This window comes from Fukomys damarensis, unplaced genomic scaffold, assembly GCF_012274545.1.
Source record: "Fukomys damarensis isolate Sample0158 unplaced genomic scaffold, DMR_v1.0_HiC HiC_scaffold_30, whole genome shotgun sequence".
NCBI lineage: Eukaryota > Metazoa > Chordata > Mammalia > Rodentia > Bathyergidae > Fukomys > Fukomys damarensis.
The window spans coordinates 35,570,868-35,583,499 of record NW_022900942.1 but is presented as its reverse complement, the minus strand read 5'-3'; the positions used below and the strand labels follow the sequence as shown (position 1 = coordinate 35,583,499).

The 12,632-nt window shown below is 36.6% G+C and overlaps 1 protein-coding gene across 5 annotated transcripts in view; it reads right to left on the bottom strand.

The window, feature by feature from the left end:
• Nucleotides 1-12,632, bottom strand: part of Dym (dymeclin) — a 369,043-nt gene that overhangs the window by 274,231 nt on the left and 82,180 nt on the right. For all 5 annotated transcript variants that reach the window (XR_004514766.1, XM_033757360.1, XM_010621679.2 and 2 more), the window contains one exon: nucleotides 8,832-8,904. Coding sequence is in view for 4 of the 5 variants with exons in the window: in XM_033757360.1 (XP_033613251.1) it covers nucleotides 8,832-8,904 (73 nt within the window). In the remaining variant the exon portion in view is untranslated. The remainder of the gene's footprint in view (nucleotides 1-8,831; nucleotides 8,905-12,632) is intronic.

Genomic DNA, 12,632 nt, shown 5'->3' with positions numbered 1-12,632 from the left:
CACACCTCACAGCAATGTTACTCATAAGGCCAAAACAAAGAAAAACATGTCTATCCACTGATGAATGAATAAACAAAATATGGTATATACAATGGAATACCTTTCAGCACTAATAAGTAATGAAGTCTTGGTACCTAAGACAACATAAGATGTACTTTGAATACATTCTAACAAGTACAAACAAAAAAAGCCAGACACAAAAGACCTTATTCCATCTCTATAAAATGTTCATAATAGGCAAATCCATGAGGACAGAAAGCAGAGTGTTGCCAGGAGCTTAGCTGGAGGAGAAGGGGTGTTTCTCATGGGGACAACTGGGAAGTGACTGATAATAGTTATGGATTTCTCTTGGGAGAAATAAAAATGTTCTGGAATTAGTGTTGAGAGTTTCACAACTTTGTGAATATATACTCAAAACCACTTAGTTGTTTAAGTGAAATAAACGCTCTTATTTTTAAAAAATGGTCCTCTAAAAGCTGGCATATAAAGAAAGGGAAGATTGTTTTTTGTTTTTTTGTCTTTTTTTTTGGTACTAGAGATTGAACTTGGGACCATTGAGAAATGAAGAGGAAGATCGTTCAAGTGTATTTTTATATAATGGAGTTTTGAATATAAAAATTAAATTATTCAACTAAAAATAGAAAATTGCCACAAATATTAAAAAGTAAACTTTTACCATTTAAAATCTGATGATATATTGAAATAAAAGCAAAGGAAAAACTAAGTCACTCAAATCACATGGTATGCTGTAGGAGTCACTGACTGAGAATTAGGAAAGCCAGGATCTATTTCTTAGTTCTCCGTTAACTCTTAACTTCAAGAAACACATTTCTCTGGGTCTTGTTTTTCTTATTTATAAATAAGCACATTGGATAAGATGATCTCCAATGTCATTTCTTGATGGTAGTTTCTATAATGCTCAAGAAACAAGAATTCAAGGATCCTGTGTAAACAAAATTTAAAATATTAATTGGGCTATCTTAAATGCCAAATAAGTAGGGAAATGAGCCAAAGAGGCAAATACTTGAAAGAAATAAAAATTTTACCATGCTGAGTTTGGTGGTTTTTAAAAGATGAAAAATGTTTGAAGACAATAGATCTTTCTTGTTTTAATATCCTTGTATAATCTTCAGAAGATTTTCATTACACAATCACCAAAACAAAGTCAACTTTAGAAAGCCAAAATGTTGCTTTGGCTACCGTATTATTCCAAGAACTTTCCAACATCTGGTCTGGAAATGTCCTAGAAAAAACTACTGTTGGAGCAAGTTATTAATTTTGTGTGAAGAAAAAAAAGACAGGCACCTTGACCTTGTACTGCTCTGCTAGTACACTTGGATGAAAACAAAACCTTCATGAAATGTGTGTTAGTGTTGGCTAAGGGCAAAGTCAATGAATACAGAGGGAAAAAACATGCTCCTTTGACTTACTATTGGATAAGAAACCTGATGACATTGTAAATGGAACCTAAGTTTAATAAAAACAACTGACAAGTTCAAAGGATTAAGAATAAAATTAAGAAACATCAATGCCGTGCTAACATGAAGATTCTAAAAATCAAATACAAGGAAAGACTAAAAACTGGCATCAATGTTACACACACTATCAACGATAGTGATGGCTAGTTTTAAAGGTAAATGAATAGAAGACATGGTAATATTCTTCATTTGTAAATGCTTTTCCCCCAGTTCCTGGGATTGAACCCAAGGTCCATACATGCTAAACACATACAATATAGCCTACCTAAACTCTAGCCCTTATAAAAATCTTAACAAACATAAAGTACCTGGGGATCAGGAGTCAAGAAACCTTGACCTACTCTCTGAACTGCTACTTATTACCTTTATCAACCACCTTATCTGTCAACTCCATCACACATGAAAACTATGGTTGGGTCTCAGAAATATTTCATGCTTTCATATGTAAAATTGCATCAATGGTTTAAAATATAGCCATGGGTCTTCTTGAACCAAAATACAACACAAAAAAGAGTTTTTAAAAATATCCTTAAAAAACAAGAATTAAGATACACTGACATTAGTTAGAAATGGCATTTAAATAATCATGTGGTAAAACAATGACATCTCAGTTCACGATGAACCACATACACATGGTGGTCCCGTAAGATTATAGTGGAGCTGATATATTCCTATCACTTTCTGTCGCTGTAGCAATCATGACAAAGTATAACATATTATTCATCCATTTGTGGTGATACTGGTGGAAACAAACCTACATTGCCAGTTGCAGAAAAGTATAGCCCAGACAATTATTTATAGTATATAAGGATTGAGAGCAATAATAAACAACTATGTCAGTGGTCAGTGAATTTACTACATTATATTCTTGTTAGAATGTACTTAACATGCTGTGTGAACAGCAGCAGTAAGCAGCCTCGTACCTATCAGGTTTACTTCAACTCTTGCTCAAATGTCTCAAATATCTATTTCATCCAGAAAAGTGTGCTAGGTGTTTATCATATAACCCCTAAAACATAAATGCTGACCAGCATGCTGTAGTCTCCCCACATCCTCTGCTAAGATTAGCTTTGGAGAAATGCTTTGAGAATAAGTGTGCAAAGCTGCAGAAAGGCCCTTTCCCAATAGTTAGGCCTTTCACTGCCAACCACAGGCCTCTCTGTACCTTCACTCTCATCCAACAAGAGACTTCATAAAGAAACTGTTTATGATTCCTCTGGTTCCTGAACTGTTAGCACCAAAAGAAATGTATTCAATATTCAAATTTTCCACAGTGTAATATTTAAAGACCATGGGTTGAAGAAACATCCATTTTATATCATTTTATTACATTTGAGAAATCCTTGGACACACTGAATTTTATAAATAAGATTCTTAGTCAGCTTCATCCTTCTCCCAAGTATTCACAAAATGGATTTTAGAGCAATAGCTCTAAAAAATATTGTATCTTAATAAACAGAGGTCCCTATACATTATTTTAGGTCTTCTGACATTCAAGTCTCTGGTCCATTTAACAACATAGCTTTTCCAATCCTAGTTTTCCACAAACCTGCTATACTCAACGCACTTGTGATTCTTCAAACACATTATCCACCCCAAGAGGTCCCTATACAGGTCCTTTATGCTTCTTTAAAGACCTAGCCACTCTAATCACAATGGCTCCACCTGACAATGGTATTCATCAACTGTTCCTCTTACTGGGCTATCTTTCTGTACATCTTTGCATTCCTAAACTCTTCAATAATCACACATTTCTATGTGCAGGGCCTAGTATAGTATAAACACATAGGCTATTCATCATATATATCTTGAGGATTAACTGAATTAAAAAGAAATTATACTGGGAGCAACTTAAATATAAAGTCTATAGTATCTAAACTAAATGATCCAGCCAGGGATTTAGTTCAATGGTTCCGCGGCTTGCCTTGCAAGCACAAAGACCCGAGTTCAATCCCCACTACCAAAAACAAAACAAAACAAAACAAACAAACAAACAAAAAAACGCAATTCAACTGAATGATCCTAAACTACCCAGCATTTATGACCAAGTAATCTATAATTTCTTTAAATACTATCAGATGTTTTGAGTTCAGTAACTTCTTTCTACTATAAATGTGAGAATCATGTTTATAAGAAAATGTACCAGCTGCAAAGGGTTTTGAGCCATGACACTTGCAATGGAAAATGCTTTAGCACAATACTGTATTTCTGTATAGACTAGGAGCTAAGAAAAACACAAACAAAATGCTTTAAGTTTAAAGAATAAGTTGCTCCCCTACTAATTTACTCATTCAATAGTATCTTTTAGATTCTACCATTTGCCATGCTCACCTGAGTGCCAGAAATGCAGCAGTAAATAAAACAAACACTGGCCTAACAAAAGTCTTAGTATTCATAGAGCTTTTTCTCTAATTTTATTGGAGAAATACCAGCACGAGAGATAACAGATAACATGAAAAGTATGGTTAAGTGTTTAGACAAAGGATAAAGCATGATAAAAAGACAAAGAATGAGAGGGGACCTATTTTAGGGAACTCAGAGCAGCTCATTTTCTAAAAATTAGGCCTCTGAAAAGAAGAGAATAAGAGGACAGGAAATAAACCATTCAAATATCTTATGAGAGACATTCAAGACACAAGAAGAAATGCAAAGTCCCTGGAGACATGACAGCTGGCACACAGCCCACTAGCAAGGGTACAGGCTGAACCACAATGGAGTGGCATACAGGAGGAGAGCAGGAAACATCAACCACCCCCTGCATTCAACAAGTAGATAAAGTCACACTACACACTACACAAACAAACATACACACTTGCAAAAAAAGTTACAGCAACTGATCACAAAAACCTTGTCTTTATCAACCTGTAAATTATTAAACTAGAAAAGATTTTCTCAGATTAAATCATAATTGAAAAATCTATCAATCAAAGCCAGGTAAGAGCTAATTGAGCCCCAGTCCTTCACAATTTCATAAGGGAGAACACATAAGTGGATCTCAGAGGGAGAGCCTGTATGTCAGGGGCCAATTGAAAGACACTTTCTAAGCACACTTCATAGGGACCACAGTGGTTCCTCGGTTCACATGCTTGATTCTTTCCACAATTCTGGTTGCAAACCAAGTGGGTGAAGAACCAAATCAAATTCATTGGTTAGGTTCAATGTTGATCATATAGAGAAATTTGATTTGGTTCTCATCCAGTTCAACTTGTGACTATAATTGTGGAGAAAACTGAGTTTGTGAACTGAGGTACCAATGCAGCACTGGAGAAAAGGCATCCGGCTTGTACTTGACAACATCATCATGATGCACCTATCACAACAGCTTAGCCAAAAATGACAGCAACAAAAACAGGTAAAAAGACAAGGAAGCAGCTACTTCAAATCTGAAAAATACTTCTATTTCACAATAAAACAGCATCACAAGCAGTTCACAGAAAATAAGTATAGTATTGGGCCTACACAACATAACTGCTTCTGCTGCTGCACCTAACACTAGATCTATTCACATAGGTCTCGTTCAATTTTTGCAGTGACACTGAGAATCAACAGTCTCACAAACTCTAAGTTTTGGGTTTTCAACTCTAGTTATACTTAACTATGTTCTTTCCATTACACTCCATATAAGTCTCTTGAGGAAAGTATTTACTTTATCCTTTAACATTCTTTTCTTTGAGATCACACAAAAGGTATAAAACTAGAGGCAGAGTTTGAGTTTTGGAGGACTCATTTAAATTTGAGTGGGACCAACCCAAATATACTGAAAAATGCCACAGTATAAGCCTTGCATGACAATCTTTATTTTAAATATATCAATGTTTAATAAGATAATTGACAATGTGAAACAGGAAAAGCGCTAATGGAGTAGGGAAAATGGGAAGGGTAGGGAAAAGGTAATAAGGGAAAAGAAAAAAAATATGAGAAAATGAAAAAATGGAAATAAAGTGTTTGTAAACAGGGAGGGGAGGAAGGTGAAGGGAGGGCAGGGACAAGGGGAAAAAATGAGAACCAAGACCTGTCATGTAAAGGTACAAGATCCCAATAATGAATGTAACTGTACTGTATACCTAAAATGTACCAATAAACTCAATGAGGAAAATAAATATATCAATGTTTAGCAGTATAGAGTTAATAATGGAAGGATTCCTGAAAGATGAGCAATTTTAATTTCACTTTGAAGATTAATACCTCAAAGAATTAACAATATCAAGAATCAAAGTGTCTGAAAAACAGCAGTCACTAACTACTTAAAAGTTAATCCTCGGCCGCAGATTTGTCTCAGTGGCACCACACCTGAAGTGCAAGGTCCTGAGTTCAATCCCCGGTACCAGAAAAACAAAACAAAACAAAAACATCAATCTTCACTCTAAATGAACTCCACAAAGCTCACTGTAACGAACTTCTGGGAGTTTATCTAAACTACTATACTACTCTCTTAATAATAAAGTATCAACTGGTTCTTAATTTGTAGATTTCTCATTAAACATATATCACATACATATACATGCATATACATGTATGTTTGTCCCTGGTAATCATTTTGTTTTCAAAAATAGAATGATTTAACAGACTCTCATAAGAAATATTTAAGGTAGTTTTGAATTACTCTCCATGACTACAAAAATTACATCTTTGCTATTCACCTGTTAATTCAGCACAGGTACATTATGCCAATGTTAAATGTGAAAAGTTTATAGTGAAACTGATGAGGTACATGTGTGACAGCAGTCCCAATTTTCATATATTTATATTCCTCTTAAATTACAAGCTGATTTGTAATACTATACTATGGTTATAGCAGACAAAACATTTAAAAAGTAGTTTGGTTGTACATAGAAACCGTAACCAAGACAAATCTTGTAAGATGGAGTTCCAAGAATATTAAATCATAAATTGTTTCAGCAGCTGGTTAAACCTGAGTGTACATAACACAAGACATCTGGTTGTCTGTGCATTTTCAGTTCATTTAAGAAGTATAAACACATTAAAACATGTAATGTTTGATATATTGCAACACTGTCCACTTGCTCCTCAAGAGTGTCTAAGTGGCCACTCCATTCATTGTACTCACTGTTTATTTACTATCTAAAGTCACCTACTATTTCCAGACCCCTGAACTACACCAAAACATTTCACCAATAAATGAAAAGGAAAAAAAAAAAAGAATGCACTCATTTAGGATATGTATTAAATAAATGGCATTGGTAATGAAAAAAATGTTATTAGATGTCCAATTTTTAAAGTTAAATAAAAAATACAGGAACTACCAGGGATTTGGCTCAGTGGTTCCACAGACTGCCTCACAAGCGCAAGGTCCCGAGTTTGATCCCCGGTACCAAAACAAAAACAAGACAAACAAACAAACACCCCACATAGGAAGCATCCTACATTCTATGACAAAGAAAGAACAGACATTGTATGGGATCATTCCCCTCCTCTCAACTGATCATATGTAAAAGAAACTTCCACAGTGGCTTAATCAAAGTAGGTGTTTGTTGTTTTTATTTAAGAAGAATACAAAGATAAGGGGTCCAGGACAATACAACAGTTTCATAAATGTCATCCATAATCCCATGTTTCTGGGCCACTAATCTTTGCATGTAACACTGACACTCATAGTTTCAAAATGGCCCAAACTGCCACATTTCAGGAAGAGAGAGAGGACAAGGAATGAAGTCTGAAGGAAACATCAGTGCAAATTCATGACTTCTGCTCACACTTCCTTGCACTGACCCAAACTACGTGATATGGATGCATGGAATTGCCAAGGTGTCTGGAAACTAAGTTGGTCACACATTGCCATCTCACACAAATGAGAAAGGAAGGAAATAAAGGATACTGGACACAAAAATATGTGTCTGTTCATAAGAGTTCAACTTCAGTGGCAAGCTAGTCCCCAAACCCTTATCTAACAGATGACTCCTAGTTATCTCAGCTCCCCCTTCTAAGCTGCACATCACCACAGCAAATAACAACAGGGTTTTGTGCTTTTCACCTCTAAATGTCTAATAAAATTCTGGATGCTACAGTTATGTACAACAGAGGTCAGAAGCACATTACCCCACAAATGTTTGCCTCTCCTTTTTGGGCCAGAGGCAGATAGCACATTTCTGACCACATTCCCCAAGTGACTTATATTTTGGGATGGTAATAAACTTTAAAACCTATTTTGTTATTTCAAAAATAATTTCGTTACCATACAGATTCTCTGGTTGCACCTCCTGCCTCACAAGCACAAGGTCCCAAGTACGATCCTGGGTACCAATTAATTAATTAATTAATAATATACGCATTCTCAACAGAGATGAAAATTGGTTCTTTGGAGGGTGAAAAACTTCAGATACTAGAATGGCTTGTGGTCCTCCAAAAGGCACAAACAAGATGAGAATTCAGTGTACAGAAAGGTACTGATCAAAAAAAAAAAATGTCTAACAAGTCTTGTCAGGGAAAAAAAAATTTTTAAAGGTTGACAATCATTGCTTTACAAGTCACAAATTAAGACATTTTGAATCACATAGAAATTACATTAAGCAGCAGTGACATAAACCCAGTTACCGCAGCATAAAACAAATACAGGCCTATTTTTGTTACATAAGTCTAGGTAGGATAAGGGAAGGGGACTGTTAGCTGCTGATTAAGCAGCTCAGTGACATGAAAGCAGAATTTTTAGCAGGCCATGGTGGTCCACACCTATAATTCCAGCACTTTGGGAGGCTGAGATAGGAGAATCACAAGTTGCCAGCCTGAACAACTTAGCTAAGTAAAAAACAGAAAGAGCTGGGGATGGGATATAGCTCAGTGCTAAGGCCCTGGGTTCAAACTCGGGCTGGGGGGCTTGTCCACATTCTAGACCCAAAAATACTGTCTACAACTCAGAAATATGGCTCTTCTTGACAACTTTACCCAGATCTCACTGGAGAGCCTCTGTATCTCAAGGTCCAAGCCTACCTTCGAAGAAGGCCTCTGCAAAAGAGGCCAGAAATAAAATGTGAAAGCCAGGAAGGGAGAACAAATAAGTGCTCAACTTGCTTCGTTTATCACACACAGGTTACATTAAAGTTGCTTTTCTCTTAAACTTTGTTTCCAGAGATCTAGAAGACCTCTGATAAGGAGATTAATCTATTTCTGTGCCTACCACATGCCTAATATTGCTAAATGGTTTCTTCTTCCTTAATATGAAATACTTGCTTTGATGAGGATCATTGGGACTACATACTAAAAAGAATTCCATGGATATATAATCCTTAAAAGGCATGCATACAAGTACTACACTTACCCACAAACTCTTCAACATGATCAATTATCATTTTTAATATACACAGAAGATAAAACAGATCAGAGTTTAGCCAAACTTACAAGAGTGGAGTATCAGTGATTAACTGCATCAAACAGCACAGCAATTCTTCCAAAAGATCTTCTGAGTCTGAACCTGACAAGACACAAAAAAGCTTTTTAGTAAGGTATACAACAAAATGGAATTAATTGGAAGTTAGGTCTCCATTACTAATGAGAGTGGAATTATCATTACATTACATTCAAACACCAGGTTTGACTTCTGAATAAAAACTACATCATGAACAAGTTAGCATCCATTAAGATCTTCACCTAGTAGAAAAATTTTGGTTTGATTTGGTTGTTTTTTATTTATTTATTTGTTTGCAGCACTGGAAACTATACTACGGTGCCTTATGCATCCTAGGCATGCACTCTCCCACTGAACCATATCCCCAGCCCTAGTACAAGAGTTTTGAATGCCAACTATTAATAACAGCTTTCAAGGCTCCTGAAGGCCAGTGATTTTCCAACTCTCCCCACCCCTCACGCCCCCCATTCCTGGAGGTTGAACTCAGGGTTTTGCTTTGAGCTACATCCCCAGCCCTTTTAAAATTTGTATTTGGAGATAGGATTCTTTTAGAAACTGAGGAAAGAATTTCATGAAGCAATAGGAATCGGTAGTGTCCAAAACAAAAATCATGATATTGATTGGCTTTGAAAATTTAGAAGTCATTTAGCTACAGTCTTAGACAAAACATATTTCCATTAGAATAGTAATTTGTATCCTACCATTGCCACTTATTTTTTCTGTGACTTGAGAAAGGCATTTTATTGTTGGCTTATTATTTATAAAGAGTTGGTTTGTTTCTTGGTGGAATTCACACTATGACTGTGGTTTCCAGAGGTTCAGAAAATGTACCTCAAGGCTCATCAAGACAATCAAAGTTAGGGCCAGATATTAACTGTGAGGAGGAGTACTGGTCCTCTACCTTTGCTTCAAACAAAGCAGCTAGCACAGACTGATATTTACATACTTTATACATTTAACTTAAATATAACATCTCACTGAAAGAATTTCTGAAAGAGTGTCAGTAGTGTCTGAAACCAGAAATCACAAAAGATATTGATTGCCTTTGGAAATTTGGAGGTCACTTAACTACAGTCTGGGACAAAATCTATCCACTAGATGGTAATGGTAATTTGCATGGTAGCACATACCTGTGATCCCAGCACTATGGGAGGCCGAAGCAGAAGTATCACAAGTTCAAACCCATCCTGGGCAACTTAGCAAGACCTTGGTCACAAAATAAAAACTAAAAAAGAGCTAGAGATGTAACTTAGTTTGAAGGCCCTGGGTTCAATCTCTGGTGCCACTTCAAAAAAATAAAGGAAGGAAGGAAGGAAGGAAGGAAAGAAACTACTGGCTTACAGTCCCATAGCATCTTATATCATCTTATGTGATTCTGGACCTCTCCACTGACAGTCATACATCTCTATCCAATTGCCCACCATCATTTCCACCCAGAAACATCACTAGTACATACTCCACAAGTTCAAAACCAAGGGCCGGGGATTGAGCTCAGTGGTTCTGCTTTCTGCCTTGCAAGCACAAAGATCTGAGTTTGATCCCCAGTACAAAAAAAAAAAGAGAGAGAGAGAGAGAAGCTGTCTGCCATGCAAAACCAAATTCACCTCTCCTAACACTTCAAGTCCACTTGTTTCTTCCTTATTCTCCTTTTCAGTGACTGCATTAGTAATTCAAGGCCAAAAGCCAAACTCTCATAATTCATCCTTCTGTAGTCAACCCATCACTGGGTCCTCTTAACTACAGTCCACCCTTCTGTCAATGCCTCTTTACTCGCTATCATGCTTTTGTTCATTATATCATCTCACCTCAGTTAAACAAGTTTACTACATTAAAACTCACTCCTGAAAATCTTGAAATCTTCCTACTTGTAGTATTTGTACCTTCAAGTTTCACTTTTCTTCAATCCAAACTCCAGACTGCTATCAGAGAGAGCTAACTAAACTCCATGCTTTCATTCTCCTGGGCTTAGGTCTTTTTGACTACTTTAAGCTAATGGCTATCAAAACAATTACAAACTGCAAAGTATAGCATACCAGACCCTTCAAATTATAACACCCTGCATCCACTAGTATCTTTACCTTCCTCCCTTCCTCCCTTCATGGTGATATTTCACGTTATACCTCCTCAAAAACATTCCCTATTCTTGGAATACCCTCCAACAATAAACACCTGATATTTTAAAAAGCTCATCTTTCCCCATTTAAACCATCCTTGATCTCTTTCTCTTCTTAAAATTCAACTCTCTTGCCTCAACCTGAATAAAAATAATCATCTATAATCTGTGCATTGTGAATGACTTTCACTGCACACACGGATTATGTCAGTCTGCATTACTGTTTGTCCACAAGTACGCGGGTCCCTACTGGACTCTGCACTTCCTGAGGGCAATGACTGACAAAGGGCTGCACCACATTCAGCCCTCCACAACCATAGGTTCCACATCCATGGATTCAACGAATGACAGAATGAAACTGTTTAGGAAAAAAATTTTTATTTAAAAATTTTTTATTTTATGCCATGTCCCCCTTACACCCTCTCCACTCCCTGTGTACAAAAGCTTTTTTTTTTCCATTTTTCCCTATCTTCACTTTTTTCTTGTCCCTTCCTTCCTTTCTCCCTCCCTTGTTCCCCTTCCCATTTGAACATCCTGTCCTGAACACATACATTTTTTTCTTTTCATTATTCCCTAAACAATAGAGCATAACAAATATTTGCATAACAGTTTTACTGTATTCCTTACATAAGTATTATGGAGATGATTTAAAGTATACAGGAGAAGCCAGGTGTGGTGGCACACACCTATAATTCCAGCACTCAGGAGGCTGGGGCAGGAGGATCACTCCAGGTTCAAAGACAGCCTAGCTACACGGTAAACTCAAAACCAGCCTGAACTGCATAGCGAGACCCTGTTTTGCATAACAGTTTTACTGTATTCCTTACATAAGTATTATGGAGATGATTTAAAGTATACAGGAGAAGCCAGGTGTGGTGGCACACACCTATAATTCCAGCACTCAGGAGGCTGGGGCAGGAGGATCACTCCAGGTTCAAAGACAGCCTAGCTACACGGTAAACTCAAAACCAGCCTGAACTGCATAGCGAGACCCTGTTCCAATAAATGATTTGAGCATCTGTGAATTTTGGTCTCTGTACAGACTTGCAGAGCCAATAGATTCCAAGGAGAAAACTAAAATATATATGCAATACATGCTTGCTGAACTGAACCCAGGCATATTAGTAAAGATGCAGCAGTTGTACCTAAAGCATCAGAACACTTTGAGACTCAAAAACAGTTCAGCAATTTTTTTCTACCACCATATTAGCTGGTATTCAGCAATTACAGAGAAATGCTTTCCTGCCTTGCCACAAATAGAACTGGCAAGTAACCCTCTAACAGAGTATAAATAGTAAGGAGAATATTAAATCACCTTGAACATATCAATCAATGCTAAAAAGGGTACACAGCAAGACTCAAGTTCAACAACCACATTAAATCTCATCCTACAGAGTATAGTGACCCAGACATAGATGAGAACATTTAAAATCACTCACTGATTTGTTAAAGAACATTTCAGACCACACACCAATTTAATAATCTATTCCTGTGCAGCTAAGCAGCCAGCAGAGTTTCTTTTTAATTATAGAAGGTGAGGGAACACATGCTCAGGACCCACAGATGGTGCCTGATTGTATTTTTTACTTTCAGGCCTATAAACACACCTAATTTTTAAACATTAAAACAGAGACAAAGATTATTCACTTCCATGAACCATCCAAATCATGACCTGAACCAA